This window comes from Pleurodeles waltl, chromosome 5 (assembly GCF_031143425.1).
Source record: "Pleurodeles waltl isolate 20211129_DDA chromosome 5, aPleWal1.hap1.20221129, whole genome shotgun sequence".
Taxonomy (NCBI): Eukaryota; Metazoa; Chordata; class Amphibia; order Caudata; family Salamandridae; genus Pleurodeles; species Pleurodeles waltl.
The window spans coordinates 92432021-92448574 of NC_090444.1; the positions used below are offsets into that span (position 1 = coordinate 92432021).

Sequence of the window (16554 nt, forward strand, 5' to 3'; positions counted from 1 at the left end):
TATGGGAACTGTACATCATCAAAACTTGAGTACCAGATCTAGCCCTGATGCTGTAGCTGTGCCTGTTACCACTGGTCCAGCCGTACCTCTGTACAAACCTGAGAAGATCAGAGCAAACGGACAGGGAGTCTCCGAGTCAGAATCTAATGAGGGGAGGACTTAACGAGAATGTCCAGGTAGTCTCTCCTGTGGGACAGACTTTTGATGGGTCTAGATCATTGTTAGACCATTGTCCGTTCGGAGTTCCTCCGGGTACTGTTATAGGGTCAGATGTCAGTCATAGTCTGAAGGTACTGATGCTGCAGCCCTCAAATACAGTGGTACAGCAGGTGCCCCAAACCCAGACTAGTAATGTTTCGCTGCAAGGTTTGACTGCCCAGCAATTCACTGAATGGTTATACAAGTTGAATACCTCACAAAGTTCCCCTAGGGAAGAGGAGTATCTGAACTACACAAGACTAGGGATGGAAGCGGGCGAGCTTATTGAAGGAACTTTGAGTGTGAACAGATGAGAATCTTACAAAGAAGCAGAGCTGAGATATTTTTGCCCAAAAATTACGAGGGAAGTGAGCAATGTGCATCCGAAGTTAGTAGACCTAGCGGAGAAGTACGACATAGAAATAGAAAAGACAAAGCATTTGAGGAGAAGTTACAGATTGGACTTTGATGCAAAGAATTTCGAACATATAGCATGTATGGAGTCCTTGGCTTCCTGAGCTGTCCTGTCTATCCTCTGCCATTCAATTTCTTTTGGTGAAATTCTTGTTTTCAAAAATTCAATCGCCTTATAGTAATATTTCATTACTTCACGAGACGGCGCGCCTGTAATCTGGTCTCTCTCTGGCTCTTTTGTTGGCCAATCAATACTCCTCTTACACTCCATCCACAGATCAGCTGGGACTACTATCTCTAATAAAGTGTTCAAGTCCTCCCGCAGGCACTTTGCAAGTTTCACAAACCGGTCTGTTCGCTGGTACCCATCTACTGGCTTCTCTCTCAACCTGGGATAATCGTTCGTAAAAGACAGAATGTCACTTCTGCTCCAAGAGACATGGACAAAATTCCCTCCTGGAATCTCTCTCACTGGTAGCATTTTTACTGGATCCTTGCTCTGTTGCACATTTTCAGTCAGAATCCCTATTTCTTTTGTCTCTTTTCTTCGCCCATCTGCCTTCCCACTTGTCTAAGGCTCTCCATACCTGGACATTTTGGAGCAACTCTTTAATGTGTGCCTTCGTTCCTGCAGATATGATGTGTTCAAAATCTTTGGTGTCAAAGTCTAATATGTAACTTCTCTTTAAATGTTTTGTCTTCTCCATATCAATGTCATACTACTCTGCTAGTTCTGCTAACCTTTGATGCACACTGCTCACTTCCCTCGTATTTTTCTGGCACAAATATCTCAGCTCTGCTTCTTTGTAAGACTATAACCTGTTCACACCCATAGTTCCCTCAATATACTCGCCCGCTTCCATCCCTAGTCTTGTGTAGTTCAGACACTCTGGTTCTCAAAGGGTACTGTTTGAGGTACTCTGTTTGTCTAACCATTCAGTTAATTGCTGGGCAGTCAAACCTTGCAGCGAAACATTACTGTTCTGGGCTTGAGGTGCCTGTTGTACCATTGCACTCGGGGGTTGCGGCGTCAGTATCTTCAGACTCTGACTGACATCTGTCCTTATACTAACAGTATCCGGAGGAACTCCGAACGGTCTGTGATCTAACAATGATCTAGACCCATCAAAGGTCTCTCCAACAGTAGAGGCTACTTGGACATTCTTTCTAAGTCCTCCCCTTATTAGATTCGGACTCAAGACTCCCTGTCCATTTGCAGTGATTCTCTCAAGTTTGTTCAAACGTACAGCTGGACCAATAGTTACAGGCACTGATAGAGCATCAGGGCTAGATCTTGTACTCAAGGTCTGCTGGGGTATAGTCTCCATATTCTGACTCATTAATACTGTCTCAGTCTGGGTCCCTGTTAGTGGAACATACTTCGCCATCATTCGTGGCTGCACTTGCGGCATCAAAAGTGGAGTTGACTCTGGTTGAACCAATGTCGGGTTCGGGAAAACCTGTCCTGTCAGTATTACTAAGTTAGTGGATGTTTCCACCACAGGTATATCAGGATAAATCCTCAAGACACTCGGCTGTAACACCCGTTCAGGTATTGCCGGACCAACAGGTGGAACTAAACTGCTCTGAATTGGGCTCTGAGTCATGCTCAGATTAACCTGCACTGGACTCACTGTTGCATTGTCCTGTGTTGGTGTTGAAGGATTTACAATAGTACTTGGACCGTTCCCTTTTTCAGTATATGGCGGAGGACAATTTTGCAGTAACTCCAAAACAAGGTCATCATCCTCCTCTGACTCTCCCTCAAATGTCAAAGATTTCCTAGGTTCCTTTTGTCCTCGTTCCCTACTCTCAGTGGGACTCTTATTCGTCTTCTTTGTAGCTTCTCTCCCTTCTGTCTCGTCATCCTGCCTGATTGCTGGAAACAACTTAATCCCCTGTAAAGTCTCCGTTCTCCACACTTTGTGAGCATGGACCCATCTAGCCTCTGCTAGTTTCTTTTCGACTCTTCTCATTCTTTTCTCAAATTTTTGTTGCGGTTGCTGTCTGGCTACTAACTCCCAAATTGCTAATGCCTCAAACTATGCTGGTCTTGGAGGGGTTTCAAATTATACAGTACCCTCCTCAAATTCTCTAAGACCCTCAAATTAAAAGTTCAGTGGGCATGAAATGCCAAGTTTCCGTCTTTTTCTGTTACCTTGTACCATTGTTTCAACCAAAGACATGGTGTGACACCCTGTTCTTCAATTACAATGTAAGCTGGTGTACCTTCTGGTGGTGCAATACCCCCTATACTCAATGTAATGTACATATCTCCTTTTAAAGCACTCTTTAAAGCTTTGAAAAATGTCACTTCTGTTACTTTTTGTTTATTCAAATCGAATCAGGAAGTGACTTTTATTCTCAGAATTCTCTTCACCCACCTTCCCGTCCAATTACGCTACACAGACGGCTTCCAAATACATGCGCGACCCTTCTCACTAACCAACATATCCCAGCGCGGCTCCAATGACGTCATACTTACACGTGCTGCAGCTGACAAAGTCTTGAGGCTTGTCCTCCCAAACTCAGACTCACACGAAACTAATGCAAAATTATTGCGAGCACCAACAAAAACAACACCCAATTTGCCCGTTTACTACAGGTAGGGTAACACAGTCGCTTCAGAAACTTTCCAGATTTTTCACTGACGGCATTTTGCTCTAACAGCTACTCCTTCTTTCTCAGTTTTCCTTATTCGCAAGCAAAATTCTACCAGCAAATTTCACTCTCAACTGATCAAAGGGTCTGTCCAGGTGCACATAGGACTGCCAAATCTCAGTCCAAAAATTATTTCACTCACTTTGACTCACACTCTGACCCATCAACCACGCCCGATTGACCTATTAAACCAGACAAATTACTACCAAACCAAGTGACTCATGCACTTTCCAATATACTCCGGAGTCTTAGAACCTGCAGGGTCCATTTAGCAACAACCACGTGGACAATTTTTGAGCGCAAAGCACCACACACATATGAAGTTTGACGACTTCCCTATTCTCACACTTCGGAGTACGCACACTCCTTCTACAACTCCATCTGGAGTACGCAAACTCCCTAAACCCTCACAAACATCACAATTCACCTGCGATTTACATTAGCTGTGCAAGCGCAAAACCTACTTCATTCACACTATCACTAGAATGCCGAGAACATCCTCAAACAATCATTGGCAAACTCCAAGATTCTGGGAAAGTCATTTCAGGTGCTTAGGGACACATTTTCTTTCCACTTTGTATCATTAAATTTAGAAAACCCTATTATCGTCTCTTGGGACGCTTCCTATTTCTCGTTTGCTAATCTCTAGGACCAAATACTTCACTACCTCTTTATGGACCATATGATGGGCTCTTAAGGAGACAAACCTGTACTGGGCATTTATGATGGGCTCTTAAGGAGACAAACCATCAATCTCTGCTACCATCTCTGTTAGCGCGTCTGACCTTAATAAGTAAACTTACAACGAGACGTGATAGGCCAACGACCATTTGACTCGCTTTGAGGTTTTCCCACCATAAATCCAGTACGAATACCAATTAAAAAATAACACATTCAATAATCACAACAATTAACATTGACAATAATCAATAGGAGTCAGTAATTTATACACACCATGACCTCGCGATCATGAATAATCACACCGTTAGGCAAAAGTTAGTATTTTTATTTGCCTATATTAACAATGCTAAGATAATGTAACTCAATCGCAAAATCAGTTGATACACATATAAGAACACGCCTGGCGGTCTGAATTGACAGAAAAATCTTAATCTAATCAGAGCTTGAGCTATTACACATTCTAAGGTCACAATGCATCTCAATAGGAGAAATAATTGCGCAAACGATATAACATACATTTAAGGTCAACAAAGAAAATACATCAGGTGTTATTTAGCAAGAATTCCCTCATCAGTGAGCATCCTAACTAACCTCAGATTAGCATTGCATGTTTGTACTTCATGCAAAATAATTTAGTCACAAGAATTTTGAAAACATCTAACTAGTGCTCCGTCAAAATAGCGGTTGATACCGAGAAACAAAAGCAAATAGTCTTAGCAACTCATTAAAGACAGTTCATACCTCTCCTCAAGTGGATCAGCAAGCAAGAACAGTCTTCGTCATCATGACATCAGTTTAGTCATCGGCATCAGGATTCATTGGAAATCTACTTGTCACAAAGCATGGAGATAAAGGCACCTAACAAGAAGCTAATGGCTTCTCAGTGCAGTCCTGCTAAGTCACATTTCCTAAATCTACTTCCCCTCCTCTCATTGGTCAGAGAATCGCTTGTTTACCTTTAGTCCAATAAAAATTTTTTCCAAATCTATAGTTTAACTAATGCATTGTTCACATATCGTTGATTGGCTTTCCTCCTCTTGGGTCTCATCGTCCGACTTGCCAGGTATCAATTTTTGTGTAACTTGTACTCCAGTCAGTAGAACCATTGTCTTACTTCTTGGAAGGTCACCTTTACTCATCAGGTTATTACAAAGTTGCAGTTACAGTACAGCGTCTTCTAGCAGACAGTTTCTCTTGATAATTAGCTTCAGCTACGAGCACATGAACAGAACAGTGGAAAATCACAGTTAATCCTCTAGCGTTCATTTTGTAAAAAGCATTTTAAAAAATGCAGCTTGACATGAGGCCGTGCAACTAGGCCAAGACCTCACTAACTTAAGGCCTACAATTAATAAAGCTAATACATAATGCATAACCCTTAATATGACATATTACTAGATTATTCAAACATAAGCTCATCATTTCATATTAATAAAACGTTAATAAGTACACTTCGTGAACGTTGACGGCCACTCACGTGGGCACATCTTCAAATGTGTGTATTATTTTATTCTACATTATTACATTTTCTAAGCAATCTCAACACACAGAATACATAAAATTCTCATTAGTGAATTCAGCTCTAACATGGGCTAACAATTTCATAAAGGGATTTTACAGGCCAACTGTAGTTAGGCACTTAGAAAGGACACACAGGCTCTTCACTAATAGGCCTCACCCATTATTAAAGCAGTATTTGTCTAAGTACATGACAAGATTATGCCAGCATCTGCCTATATGTCTCAATCAATGTAGGTTTCTAGTAGGAATAGTGGCATGATACTTTTTCAGTACATCGTTTACTATGCTAGTGCCTGTTTTAGTACCTGTACAGCTCTATAAATGTGTCCACAACTGGCTGAACAAATATGTTAGCACCTGTGTTAAAGAATACAGGGTATGTGAGTATGTCTGTAATTGCCTTTGACAGTGCTAAATATATATGTACTTTCTGAGTATCTGAGTGAATGTGGAAGTCTTTCTGTTGGTCTTTCAGTGGCTGAAACACAGGATCCATGCTTTGGAAAGTTGAAGTTTAGTTGCTTAGTAATTGGTATGCTGTATGTAGTGCTTGGCTTACAGGTCTGGAATAGCATGTTTAAGTTTGCAAAACTGAAAAGTACATTTCTTAATCACTTAACCACAATGGCTCATCCTTATTGGCATACCTACAGCATATCACAGAGGTGAGGCGTTTGCACTAAAACATGAGTTTGAGACCAGGCAAAGGGGTTTTACAGGCCAACCTTAGTTAAGCAGTGAGAGAGCACACAGCGGCTCTGCACTGCTAGGCCTCACATATTATTAAAGCAGTAGTTGTGTGCATAAATGAGAAGACTGTCTCAGTACTTCCCTATATATCTCAGTGAATCTAGGTGTTCATTTGTATTAGCACCTTGAGATGTTTTTGTACATGTACTGGGATGTGAGTGTCTGTTTTAGTACCAGTATTGCTCTCTAAATGTGTACATACGTTGTTGAACAAATACCTTAGTGCCTCTGTTAGGGAATACAGCACTATGTGAGTGTGTGTGCAATTGAGTTTTATACTGCTGCATTTAGTGAGTGCAATGCTCTGTCTAGTGCTTTGCTTAGAGGTCAAGAAATGCATACATTTCTAAAACTTAAACGTAAATTGCTTAATCACTTCAGCACAGTGCATCATGCTTCATGGCATAACTACAGCATATCAGAAGGGTACATTATTTGTACTAAAACGTGAGTATGAGACCTGAAAATCCATTTTACAGGCATACTTTAGTTATGCACTGAGAGAGGAAACACAGGCTCTACACTAGTATTCCTCATACATTATTAAACCAGTATTTCTCTACATACAAGACAAAATTGCATCTGTATTTGCCTAGATTTATAAGTGAAGGTACATGTCCACCTCTAGTCCTTCTATAAGATGTTTCAGTACATATACAGCTAGGTTAGTGCCTCTTTTAGCACCTCTATACCTCTGTAAATGTCTGCATAAGTATCTAAATAAATACATTAATACCTCTCTTTCTGAGTACAGCACTATGCCAGTGTTTGTCACATTCTGTTGCATACTGCTGCAGATATAAATACTTTCTGAGTATCTCACTGAAAGGAGGAATTTCTCTGTCAGCCTCTCACTGGCTCAGACACGTGATCCATGTTTGGGAAAGATGAATGTCAGTTCCTTGATCAGTGCTATACACTATGTATTACTTTCCTTAGAGATCTAGAAGAGCGTGTCTAAGTTTGTAAACTGAAAACTACGGGGCATATTTCCTTGCGTCATTTTTTACGGCACTTTTAACGCCTGCTCAGAGCAGGCATTAAAAGGAGGCTTCCATTATTTATAATGGGCCCCTATGTGCTCTCCAGGAGTAGCCCCAATATTTAGGCACTACTTCTGCAGAGTAGCATCATTAAAACTGAGCCTATTGCCCCTACCCTGCGCCATGGTGCACCTTATCCTAGATACAGCGCACACATGGTGGCGGTAGGGAGGCGCTAAGGGGGCGCAAGGAACGTGGCACTGCGCTAGTTGCAGCGCCACTTTACTTAAATATGCCCCTACATTTGTTAATCACTAAAGCACAATGAGCAATTCTTGTTGGCATACATGCAGAATTTCACAGAGTTCTGGTATTTCTACTAAAATGTGAGTTTGACTTCTGAGAAAACGATTTTACAGCCTAAATTTACTTATCCACTGAGAGAAGATATACAGTATTTGCACTACTACACCCCACACATGATTAAAGCAGTATTTGTCTAAACAGATGGCAATATTTTCTCAGTCCTATATATATATATATATTTATCAGTGAGTATATACATGTCCACCTATAGTAGCACCTCAAATGTTTCAGTGCATCTCCTACTATGTGAGTGTCTCTTTTATTACATCTATGACTCTACAAGTATACAAAACAAACTCAATATATTCCTCTGTCCCTGTATTACAGAATACAAGAATATACTTCATATATCTCTACTGCACATGTTCTTCCCTTTCAATATTGAGTCTCAATACGTCTTCTCTAAAATCGAATAACTAAAACTACAAGTCCCAGAATTCCAAGCTACACATTGCTCGTGAGCAGCACATTATGTATAGACATATAAAACTTACACATCTTCCAATACATTGTTAAGAATAAATTTATCCTTTAGCCAACTGTTTTTTCTACAATTAGACTATGCAGTAAAGCTCAACATATATAATATGCAGTTCCATGGGACACCTTATGTACCAACTTCTCACACTTACTCTGCTCCTAAGAAAAATGGTATCTTAGTTACCTATTAATAAATATATAGAACTCTTCAAACTACCATACATAGATGGTCTCAGCTGCTTTTAAAACATCTCTATATGTTTCATACTCTCTGTTGACAATCTCAAATTCACATATGCATTTTTAATGAATTTTCTTTTTTCAAAATTAAAATTTGTTCACATACCTGAAAATTGAGTACGTTGATAAAATAATTTTTTCTGCTCTTTTCAGATATATTTAACACTCTCAGGAATTGTCAAGACTAAACATAAGAATGTGTGAGCACTCTTACACATAGGAACCATAAATGGCAACCTTTTCAACTTTACACTGTCTGATAATGCAGATAACAACAAATAAGAGCATATCTTTCATTTTTCAGTTATGCAACAACACTTCTCTGTTTTTTCAACAGCCAAAAAAAAAATCGACTTACTAATCCTTTGAAACTAACTCACCTGCACCATGACAATACCCAATCCAAACTATGTATTTTTTCAAACTTAGCAGCACACTTCCATTTTAACTGCATGTCATTTTCAACAGTGGCTCATTCAGCTCCAGCCTTCTCCCGTCTGCTTCTTCTGCTTCACTTCACAATGGTTAGAGTGTGAATTGTTGGGCACAGCTATGTATTTTGGGGTAAGGAGGCTGCTAGAAAGAGTAGAATTGACAAGGATACGGGTTTGTCTAATGTGCACATTAAGTGGAGTGGCGGGAACAGTTAAAGTGCCATCAATTTCTGCCTTTTGTTAGGAGCATTAGAGGTTACAAGCCCCCTGACCTCATGAGTGGGCACTGTGGTGGTAATGACCTTGGCAAACTGACTGGGGTAGGAGTGGAAATCTTAATGAAATATACCTTGGCACGATTAATGAGACTTTTCCCTCACCCTGTCTTGGTATTCTCCAACATATGCCAAACACAGAAATGGAACTGGTGTAGCCAATTCTGCCCACAGATTGACAAAACCAGGAAACATGTTAATATAGCTGTTTCTGCATTTCTCAGGGACCATAAGATGGGATGTGTACACAACAACAACATACACTTTAACATGACTGGCATATATAGAAGTGATGGTGTGCACTTTACAGATGAAGACAACAGAGTTTTTATTTCAAACCTGAAACTGCATCCAGTCTTATATGTAACTTTCTCACACTAACAATGAACACAAAGGCCCTTCTTAGGCCACCCTATTGCCCAAAATTATTGTTCATTTTTTTATATGAAAATGTTTTCTTACAATTTTTTGCATATTCCTGACAACGTTGAGATGATCGTGACATAGTCGCGAAAACACATAAATAAAAGCAAGCTTTCACCAATGGACACCAACCCATTCATAATTCATATCTTTATATATATATATGTGTGCCTGCATCAGGGATGGACCGATTCCCTGTTACTAATTTCCAGCAAATGACAAACAAGTGAAACGCGGCACTTCCAGGATATCATAATCTCCTTTTTAATTATTAGTGTATCAAACACCCAACACCGACGCGTTTCGACCAACAAGGTCTTGATCACAGTTAGTGAGTACATCATTCATTTCTTTTTTATATAGTTTCCCACCCTGTGCCATTATGTGGCATTGTGGGATATGTAGTGCCAAGGAATAATAAAAGAAAATAAACAAATAACAAAATCAAATCCAAGTGTGTGCCTAACTTAAAACTGTTCCTAAAACAACAGAAACAACATCTTTCAGCGACTTTTATACAAATAGTTATCAATGATTCATATAATTTCGATGTTGTCAAAACACAGATTTGGAGCCATGGTCTCATTAGTGGTACTTTCCAAATGTGTACATATATATTCTCATAATTTCACCCAACTATCTTTATTACAAAATCTGAATCAATATCCTACACAGGAACTGCATTTTTGGGTATAGTACCCTATTGTTATCAATATCTTGCACATATGTCAAAGTATCCATATAAAGAGTTTCTTTTCAGGACATAGCCTTTCACTATACTCCTATCCCATTTCTATAAATGACAACACAGTTCTTCATCCCCATTGATCCCATTAGGGATCTTGTTTTTTAATCTGATAATGAATCTTGATTCTAGTCGTCTCAATTGCTGGACTCTGTCTCCCCCTCTCTCATGTTTTTTTCTATGGTAGCTATACCAAAATATAGCTGGCTGCATCATGGACCCATTGTCTCCCAAGTCAGTCAGAAATGAAGTAGGACCAAGAGAAAACCACAGAACCACCACCTGTGATGCAGAGCCTTTCGATGTACGCGAGACAGCAGACCCCTCTAGCCAGTCCATGTTGTCTTGAGGTGCCTGCCGGGGCAGGGGGGTGACTCCACTCCAAGGGAGATACCTTCATGCTTCCAGGTGCAAACAGAGTCCTTGTGATTCTGGAGGATGCCCAGCCTTGGATGTTGCAGAATTCTTGCAGGAGCCGGAGACACAATGTTGCAGTGGGAGCCCTCCCACCAGAAGCAGTCTTGTTTCAGTTCCAAAGCAGACCAGCAGCGGTTTTGGAGGTGAGGAGCAGAAGATGTCTTGCAGAGTTTTCTTTGTACAGTCTTGCTCGATGAATCCGTTGACCCTTAAATAACCCTGCACTTTCTGCGGTGAACACCTATCAGAGGAGGCCAGGGATGTCATCTACCTGGTCTAATCAGTCAGATGCTCCCAGGGACCTCTGCACATCTTGTTTCCAAGATGGCAGAATCACCAGCCATGTAGCAAAGGTCTGTGCACATCCCTAGGGGCGGAGCCAGACAGGAGGCTGGTCACTCCCCTGGCCTTTGTGTGGTTTCATGCCAGAGCGGGAACCAAGGGTTTATGCAAGGAGGATACCAAATGTGCTCTTCAAAGCAGTCTGGTGGTGCTCACGGGCCACCCCACCCCAGCCCAGACACCTAGTTCTAAAGGAGAGGAGGTCACACCTCCCTCCTACAGGAAATCTTTTGTGCTGTCTTCAACTGCTCGAGCTGGCTCAGCAGCAGGAGGGCAAAACAGTGTCTGTGGGTCTGCTGCAGCGCAGGCCGGCAGGCAGACCCGGGAAGGCTGTACAGGCAGATCTGGGGGATCCTCTAATGAACCCCCAGGGTACATGGCATCATGCAACTGTAATCAGTGTGGTTGCATGATTCCAACATGATTGCATGATTCCAACATGTTTGATACCAAACATGCCTAGGTCCGGAGAAGCCATTATCTAGTTGGACTACTCTTGCTGGCCAGTGTTCACTACATACCTCAAAATGGCTTCCCCACACTTACAAAGCCTAGCAAATGGAATCTGGGGTTTGTAGGGGCACCTGTGCTCATGCGGAGGTGCCTTCTCACTCTGGACCCTGCGCATGGGGCTTAAGGGCCTGCCATTGGGGTAATTTGCAGTGTCCAGGTGCAGTGACCTGGATATAAGGCAGGGCTTATATTCAAAGTGAAAGGGTGCATTCACCATTTCACACAGGCTGAATGTCAGGCCTGCAGACACAGTTTGCATGAGTTCCCATAGATAGCATAATACATGCTGCAGCCCATGGGAGACCCCTGGTGTAAAAATGCCCTGGGTACCGTCTACTAGGGACTTACATAGGTGTCCCAGTATGCCAATTGTGGAGTAAAATGGTACCAAGCAACCACGTTTAGAGGGAAGAGCACAGACACTGGGTTCCTGGTTAGCAGGGTCCCAGTGAACTACAGTCTAAACATACTGACACTATGCTAGAAAGATGGCACTTTCTTACAGTGCCCAATTTACAAGTCACACACTTGATTATATCAATGCCAGCCCTTGTTGGATCTTGGATAGTCTCAGTGAAGGTGCCCCTGTATTCGTCACGGTGGCTAGTAATATTCCACTGGCCATATCCCATAAGACGTGCATGGATCTTCTCTAAAAGCAGACAGCATTCAAACTGTCACAGGAAAATGCTAATTTGCTGAATGCATTAATGTGCTTCAACATTTTGTCTAGAGGCGCAGTATTGAACACTTTGAGACTTACCTTGATGATGGAAGCCTAAGCCGTCAGGTTCCCAGGAGTTTAGTGCTAGGTCAAAAGGCTGGATCTCTTTCGGTGGGTCCCTGATGTCTAGCTACTGGGTGACTTGCTGGCAAAGTTGAGCATGGCATAGACCCAGTCACCTAGTTAGCATGTTGATTACTGAGATCAAAAACAGAGACAGCTGGTGAAACAGGAATTCATCAAGGAAATTCATGGATGAACTTAATGGGCATCTTTAGCAAAGTGTAGGATAGAACATATATATTTATATGATAACCTCATTAAAAGGCAGTAAAGGCTATGAAAAAGCAGATCCAGGCTGCAAAATGTTTGTCAAAAGATTTGCCTTAGGTTATATAGTAGTACGTTCTAGATCCACCACTTCAGCTGCTCTACAGACTATTGGTGTGAAAGATGCAGTCTTCTCAGTCACGGGCAGTGGGGGGCACTGATAAGGAGTCAAACTTTGTCCCAGAGGAAGCATCTAGGACACTGGCATCCTGCAAATATATCCATAGGCCAGAATTAGTGGTGTATTCAGAGGGGAGCAAATTGGCCACCTTCTTATTGTAATCTTTGTTAGGTAATCTCATACTGAGACATAGATCTGGCATGGGTTGATAACAGCTCCAGATGTCTGAGCCATATGCAGTGCGGGTGCTGATGGAGTCAGGGCAGGCACCAGGGCAGTATGAACTATCAGGTCTGCCAGTGCAGGAGTGAAGGCACAGACCTGTACTGTCAGGGAGATGCATTGGGGGCCAACCTGATCAGTCATCAATGGAGTTGGGCCTAAATGGCAGGAGTGTACCTGCGGACCCTAACTCTTTGGGGCACTAAGGAGCCGGAATCATATGGCTTCCTTTATGGCCTCCATTTGGGTAAGAGTCAACAGGAATATGCTCAAAACAGGCTCAGAATCAGACAATGGCAGCAGAGTTGGGTCCTTGGAATGCTGATTGTGCAACTCCTCCAGTGGGAGAGGCAGAAAACAGATGTGTCCCACTTGCACTTATTGCATTTGAGGTGCAACTTGCCTATCAACTTTGTCTTTCTGAAGATGCCAACCTGGAGCGAGACAGGGAGGTAGAGAGGGTCCACTGACTACCCTACTTGTGTTCACTCAGACCCAAGAAACCACATGCAGATATTATGTGGATCTGTGACCAGCACCTGTTTTCTCCAGTCACAGTTTAGCTTGCTAACACTCTGTCTTTATGATCAAAATGAAGTGTATATTAAAACTGCTGCAACCATGCTTGACAGTACTTTCCAAAGGCAATTTTACCAAGTGAATTTACTGTAGACCCTGGAATGATAGCAAACAGTTTTCAAAATATTTTTAATAAATATATTTTACATGTCATTTTAAAAATGTGCAGCAGCCACATCTGGCTATGTCCTCACTCAATATTGTCTCTTCTTGCAGATACAAATGTGGCTTTGAGAGGTCGAGCTACCCAGTCAAGTGTCCTTGTAGGTCAGTGGGAAAATATTGGTTACCTTGGATCGGCAAGCAACGCCATTGACGGAAATCCAGATCCTACTTTTTTGCATGGCTCCTGCTCCCATACAAATCGTGAATTTGGCCCCTGGTGGAGGCTTGATATGTTAGACGAGTACCAAGTGAATAGTGTTTCAATAACCAATAGAAATCAATTCCCCGAATGGCTGAATGGAGCGGAAATTCGCATCGGGAACTCCCTGGCAAATAACGGAAATAACAACCCAAGGTATGTTGAAGCTATATTTGATATTCATTACTGGAAGTTGATCAAATGAATCACCGGAACTGACACAGCCCATGTGTAGGCTTCCTGGAGTTGTAGGCATTTTTAACACACAGACTGAGCTGATTAGTGTGCTGCTTTGGAGTAATTAGTTGAGCTTAGGAAACAATTTACATAATCCTTCTCGTGGATCACATTGCATCAAGTGTGTAAAGTATGACTGTTTATGGGCATCTGCAGACCTGACAACTTGCACACAAGATTGGCCATGTTTAGGAGGGGGTGTGGCTTTGGAGGGGCCTGGGCTTTTGATGAGAATGTCCTGAGAGGACCTTATGCCCTGTCCCCTTCCCCTTTCGACCTCCTCCTTCCACCAGAAAAACCAGAACAAAAGTGTTTTGAGGCTGCTAGTGATATCCTGGGGTGTTTTAACACGCCTTAATGGATATCACCAGATTGCAGCCTCAAAAGACGAGCTGAAAATTCACTCTCTGCAGTGGTTTCTAGCTCACCTGGCCTGCCACTGTGTGATTTCGGCTCCTCACTGGGTGAAGGGAGCCAAAATCTTATGACATTCGGTGGAGTGTATGAATTGGCAGGTCTGCATCTGATTAAAGGTGGCATAACCTTGTGCATTGGTTCAGAACATAACATCCTCTACAAACGTGACAAAAAAAGATAATGAATTGATTATCACTGGACACTCGAAACACATGGGTAGACAGAATTCAGATCAAAACCAGAATGATTTTGTTCCCCAGGTGCAGTGGAACACAAATCCGAAGAGTATGCAAAGTTTGCAAAATCAAGGGCAGTTCCATACAAATATACCTATAAGTCCAGTGTTGCAGTAATAAATGAGAAACAAGATGCTTTATAGTTCAGGATATCAACAGAATGCATTGATTTGGAGTAATGAGTTCCCTCAGATTTCAACAGAGACAAATTCCCAATGACGGTGCCTGAGGGGGAAGAGGATTGCCAGAGACCAGAGGTGCCCATATGTAGATGGTGAGGTGAGCGGCCATCCGTTTAATTTCTGATCAATACTGGTGCTACCTGCTCTACAGTTCTTCTGTGGAGGTTCCAAACTTAATGAACTTAACAAGTCTAGGTTGTAGGCATTTTCAACAAACAGATTAATTTTAATATTGCATCAGATATTCTAGTCAAAATAAAGCCAATGGAAAACAGTAATCAATTCATATTTTGTGACTCCAGTCCTGTTAACTTACTGGCAGATACTTTCTGGTTTACTGCATATCAGAAGAAATCACAATTGAAGCAAAACATGAAGATTCAGAGGGTGATGTACATGTAAACATAATGGATATTCCGTCTCAACGTCGACTGAATATCCTTACACCAGCATAATGATCTGCCCGTCCAATTTAAATGTGGGTAGGCTATTAGTATAACCACAGTAGAAACTACTCTGTCTACCCCATGTAACACCTCTCCAACAACCAAAAGGAGAAAGGGCAGTCAGAGGTTGACCTGTTTGTTTTCCCATCTACTTTAGATAGTTGGACATGCAGGTCAGTGTTCACTGCCCTTCACCACCAGCAAAGCCCAGACAGTAAAAGGCCCTTGTTTGGAGTCCAATCCCACAGGGGTATATTGAAAGGCCTTAAATTTTTACTCAGATCCTAAAGAAAGATTTGGAAGATTAACAGGCATACTGTACTCAGTCTTAGTTCATTATATTGAGGACCTGTTAGTGGCATCAAGGACAAAAGAAGACTGGAAACTAGAAACAGTTGCACTCCTGAATCACCTTGCTGACAGTTGTCACAAGGTGTCACCCACAAAGATGCAGTATTTCAAAAGAGAAGTGATTTACCTTGGTCATCTCATTGTGAAGGGGGCAAGGATAGTCCTGATTGTGTGTGACAATTCATACAGACAACCAGTATAGATATGAAGTGGTACTCGATTTTGGACAGCTATGATTACAAGGGAGCTTTACAACACCCTCTGGTACTCCCATCCGGAAATGCCCCTATATTCTTGATCTGTTGATACAATCGAGCAACTTAACTAAATAGCACTGATGTATTCAAATGTACAGCACACCAAGTTGGTAATGACATAGGCACTATGGATAGTAATTATGCTGATTCAGTGGCTATGTACTGTGCCCTTGAAAATACAACTGTGAGAATAAATTAACAAACTCCAGTACAAAAATTAAAACAACATGTAACCAGTGTAAGAACTGCTGAGTATGCAAATAATGTCAATTGTTTTTTTAATCTAATAAAAACCACATTAAGTGAATTGAGAATCTCTAGAAGGAGGTACCAGAGCACAAAAGGAAGAAACAGATATCGACTGGTTGTAAGAGAAATGTCAATGATTTATGGTCACTCCTGATCACCAATATGCACTTGCAGACACCATGCTACATTCAATGGCATGTTATCAACATGGCCATGTAGGAAATGATGCAATGACCAGGACATTCAAAAAGCACTGGTACAACACCAAATTCACAAGTGTAGCAGAAGATTTGTGCCAGAGTTGTGTTACTTGCCAGAGGAACCATCGGGGGAAAAACATTAGCTGCCATGAGTTACATAGGCAAATCTGAAAGCCCATTTACTAGACTTCAAGGA

At 41.7% G+C, this 16554-nt stretch overlaps 1 protein-coding gene across 1 annotated transcript in view; it reads left to right on the plus strand.

Annotated features, from left to right (window-relative positions):
- LOC138295402 (fucolectin-like) overlaps nucleotides 1–16554 on the plus strand; it is a 143104-nt gene that overhangs the window by 104312 nt on the left and 22238 nt on the right. The window contains exon 3 of the mRNA XM_069233670.1: nucleotides 13636–13939. Coding sequence (XP_069089771.1) covers nucleotides 13636–13939 — 304 coding nt within the window. The remainder of the gene's footprint in view (nucleotides 1–13635; nucleotides 13940–16554) is intronic.